We start from the raw sequence: 4,629 nt of genomic DNA on the forward strand, positions 1-4,629 counted from the left end.
CGAGCCAGAGCGAGCGAGTGGATAAAGACGACGACGAACCTGCAGAACAACCTCTTCATATGGATGTATTGGTATGTGAGTTAACTGTTTTGTGTTATTAGTGAAAGTCGACTATTTCTCTTGTTAAAACAAGCACACTGACAAGATAAATGACTATGGTCTAATCTTACCACAAATAATCTGTATTGATAATATGATACGTTTAGAAAAGCATCTGAAAAGCAGCTAAATCATGACCATTGATGAAACTCAAGAACAATAATACTGCAGACGTGTAACGTTACTTCAAAACAAAAACAAAGAAAGACAAAGGTACTGCTAAACCATGACCACCATGTGTTTTAAGAAAGTAAAGTACTTTATTTTTATTAACGATATTTACAGCTTATCGAAATGCTCTGTTCGTCATCTCCAAAGATAGAAGGAATTTACCTCTAATTCAGACAAAGTCAATCGGCAAACCCTTCTTTATACTGGCGGAGGTTGTTGAAGTGGGAATCCTTGAAGTGCTTCAGGTCACTAACAACCGAACATTTTGACTTTTTGCCCTCTCGTAACTTCTGCATCATTGAGCTCGGACTACAAAATCGGAGCGAGAAATAATAATGGCGGATTGCTCGAAGTGTTGGGCCGGTAGTCAATGTCCTTATTTGGCAGTTCTGCTGCAAATACGGTGACGCACTTGCTCAAAAAACTTCATAGACAACAGAAAAATCTGAACAGGTTGAAAAATATGACCAAAACAGAACATAAAGATATAAATGAAGCACCTGAAGAAAAAATTTCATCTTTTCTGTACTTATAAACACTCCAAATATACAAACCCGATTCCAAAAAAGTTGGGACACTGTACAAATTGTGAGTAAAAAAAAAAATTGAATAATTTAGAAATCTCATAAACTTATATTTTATTCACAATAGAATATAAATGACATATCAAATGTTGAAAGTGAGACATTTTGAATTGCCATGCCAAATATTGGCTCCTTTTGGATTTCATGAGAGCTACAAATTCCAAAAAAGTTGGGACAGGTAGCAATAAGAGGCCAGAAAAGTTAAATGTACATATAAGGAACAGCTGGAGGACCAATTTGCAACTTATTAGGTCAATTGGCAACATGATTGGGTATAAAAAGAGCCTCTCAGAGTGGCAGTGTCTCTCAGAAGTAGAGATGGGCAGAGGATCACCAATTCCCCCAATGCTGTGGCAAAAAATAGTGGAGCAATATTAGAAAGGAGTTTCTCAGAGAAAAATTGCAAAGAGTTTGAAGTTATCATCATCAACAGTGCATAATATCATCCAAAGATTCAGAGAATCTGGAACAATCTCTGTGCATAAGGGTCAAGGCCGGAAAACCATACTGAATGCCCGTGATCTTCGGGCCCTTAGACGGCACTGCATCACACACAGGAATGCTACTGTAATGGAAATCACAACATGGGCTCAAGAATACTTCCAGAAAACATTGTCAGTGAACACAATCCACCGTGCCATTCACCGTTGCCGGCTAAAGCTCTATAGGTCAAAAAAGAAGCCATATCTAAACGGGAACCAGAAGCGCAGGCGTTTTCTCTGGGCCAAGGCTCATTTAAAGTGGACTCTAGCAAAGTGGAAAACTGTTCTGTGGTCAGACGAATCAAAATTTGAAGTTCTTTTTGGAAAACTGGGACGCCATGTCATCCGGACTAAAGAGGACAAGGACAACCCAAGTTGTTATCAGCGCTCAGTTCAGAAGCCTGCATCTCTGATGGTATGGGGTTGCATGAGTGCGTGTGGCATGGGCAGCTTACACATCTGGAAAGGCACCATCAATGCTGAAAGGTATATCCAAGTTCTAGAACAACATATGCTCCCATCCAGACATCGTCTCTTTCAGGGAAGACCTTGTATTTTCCAACAAGACAATGCCAAACCACATACTGCATCAATTACAACATCATGGCTGCGTAGAAGAAGGATCCGGGTACTGAAATGGCCAGCCTGCAGTCCAGATCTTTCACCCATAGAAAACATTTGGCGCATCATAAAGAGGAAGATGCAACAAAGAAGACCTAAGACAGTTGAGCAGCTAGAAGCCTTTATTAGACAAGAATGGGACAACATTCCTATTCCTAAACTTGAGCAACTTGTCTCCTCAGTCCCCAGACGTTTGCAGACTGTTATTAAAAGAAGAGGGGATGCCACACAGTGGTAAAAATGGCCTTGTCCCAACTTTTTTGAGATGTGTTGATGCCATGAAATTTAAAATCAACTTATGTTTCCCTTAAAATTATGCATTTTCTCAGTTTAAACATTTGATATGTCATCTATGTTGTATTCTAAATATAATATTGAAATTTGAAACTTCCACATCATTGCATTCTGTTTTTATTCACAATTTGTACAGTGTCCCAACTTTTATGGAATTCGGTTTGTACAAAAAATGCATTTAAGGGCTAAAAAAGTGGATTTTGCATGATATGTCCCCTTTAAGTTATCTTCTGAAAGATGTATATAATTACATGATACAAAACACATTTTACTAAGTGCTTAAAAGGTTTGACCACTCTATCCCACTGACAATTATTCATATTTTTTTTCATGTCCATTTTTTCTTGGCCAATAATGGTAGACAGGAAACAAGGAGCTGGCTTAAGTTCAGGAAGTAGTGCAGCTGTGCATAAAGCCAATGGGCTCTATGCATGGCGGTATTTCCGGTGAAGGTGTAAGGATGCTCGATAACTTCCACCGATCGTAGAGTTCAATGCAAAACCGAGAATTTATATTAAATTTTATACTCCATGGTTATACTAAGAAACGTTAGTCACAAAAACAGATAAAACAGACACCTCACATTGTGTTTATTCTTCTTTTTAAAATTATATTAAATAAACATAACTATATATAAAATTACATTTAAACGTATGTACATTTCGTTTCAAAGACGGAAGGACAGTAAATTTTGAAGACTCTGCCATAATCCCGTTTTCCTCGGTGTTCCTCCACTTTAATCTCCACAACCGGAAATGGACGAGTATCCTTGCGTCAAATGCGGAACTTATGCGTGTTTATAGCCCATTGCAGCTAAAAAGGTATCTACACAGTGTTTTATTTTGCTTCGGTTTGGAGGTTTTTTATTAATGTTAAATTGCTCGTTTTTATTTTTTATATATATATTTAAATTATACAGTCCCTGACAAAAGTCTTGTCGCTTATCTATTTTGTAGAAACACCTGCTATTAACCTGACATTAAATTAATCAATTGGTGTTAGAAGTAGCTCATATGAAAAGCTAAAACCCTCCCAAATAATGTTTAATGCACTGAAATAAATTAGTTTCACTAAAAGAAGATTTATCATTTAAACAAGACAGAAAGGTCAAATTTTGGCAAGACAAAAGTTTTGTCGCCTATACAGAAACTGAACAAATTAACTGCAAATACAAAAATATGTCAAATTTAATATCTTGTATGACTTCCATGAGCTTGAAGGACTGCATCCATGCGGTTTGGCAAGGATTCATACAAGTTATTGATGAAGTCATCAGGAATAGCAAAGAAAGCAGTCTTGCATGCCTCCCAGAGTTCATCAATATTCTTTGGTTTCGTCTTCCACGCTTCCTCTTTCATCCTACCCCACATATGCTTAATGATGTTCATGTCTGGTGACTGGGCTGGCCAATCCTGGAGCATCTTGATCTTCTTCGCCTTGAGGAACTCTGATGTGGAGATGGAAGTATGCGATGGAGCACCATCCTGCTGCAGAATTTGGCCTCTTTTATGGTTGGGAATATAAGAGGTAGCTAAGATTTCTTGGTATTTTAGACTATTGATGTTGCCTTCCACCCTGCAGATCTCTCGCACACCCCCATACTGGATGTAACCCCAGACCATGATTTTTCCGCCACCAAACTTCACTGTTTTCTGGGTGAATCTCGGATCCATGCGGGCTCCAGTAGGTCTCCTGCAATAATTGCGGCGACTGTGGTGTAATTCAACATAATAATAATAATAATAAACTTTATTACAGACTCCCTGGTCCAGATAAAAAAGACAGACAAATAAGACAATACACACAATATAATACATACTTCAAAGGAGACAACTATACCAATGCTTCCATAACTTGGACACATACCGTGTAGTGCTAAATTTGATATTGGTCAAAGCCACAATTATATAATTCTCTGAGTTATTCAACCGACATATAAATTTGTACATGAAATTTCTCAATGTGGCTTGCAGGGTATTAACACCTGCCGCCACAAACATCTCACTGGCGCTACACCAGCGTGGTCTTCTCAGCAGAATTCTCAAAGCATCATTATAAGCTACCTGAATTTTATGCAAGCTGGCTTTGCTGAAGCTAGACCACAAGTGGGCAGTGTAGAGAGGAGTGCAGTAAGCTCTGAACAAAGCAACTTTCACTCTATCTGTGCATCCACCAAACTTGCGAGCCAAACTATTCGCCTGAGCATATTAAGAGCGGCATTGCCTATAAACGTCAAGGTCATCCTTCAACTGGTCTGTAATAAAATGCCCAAGATACTTATATTTGCTCAAAACTATCAAGGAATTACCTGCCAATTTAAAAGTAGGAAACATTTGACATTTATCATCCTTAGTTCTGCAAATCATCACCGCACTCTT

The 4,629-nt window shown here is 38.3% G+C and overlaps 1 protein-coding gene across 1 annotated transcript; it reads right to left on the reverse strand.

Moving 5' to 3' along the window:
- Nucleotides 1-3,438: 3,438 nt before the first annotated feature.
- Nucleotides 3,439-3,924, reverse strand: LOC148997148 (transposable element Tc1 transposase). Its single transcript, XM_089119477.1, has one exon. It carries the CDS (start codon nucleotides 3,922-3,924, stop codon nucleotides 3,439-3,441), a length of 486 nt encoding a protein of 161 aa, XP_088975603.1.
- Between the last annotated feature and the right edge of the window lie 705 nt (nucleotides 3,925-4,629).

The sequence above is a fragment of the Pimephales promelas genome, chromosome 2 (assembly GCF_988280905.1).
Source record: "Pimephales promelas chromosome 2, fPimPro1.hap1.1, whole genome shotgun sequence".
NCBI lineage: Eukaryota > Metazoa > Chordata > Actinopteri > Cypriniformes > Leuciscidae > Pimephales > Pimephales promelas.

Excerpts from the sequence above, each read along its gene's own strand:
- LOC148997148 (XM_089119477.1), bottom strand. The coding sequence starts at position 3,924 with ATGGATCCGAGATTCACCCAGAAAACAGTGAAGTTTGGTGGCGGAAAA.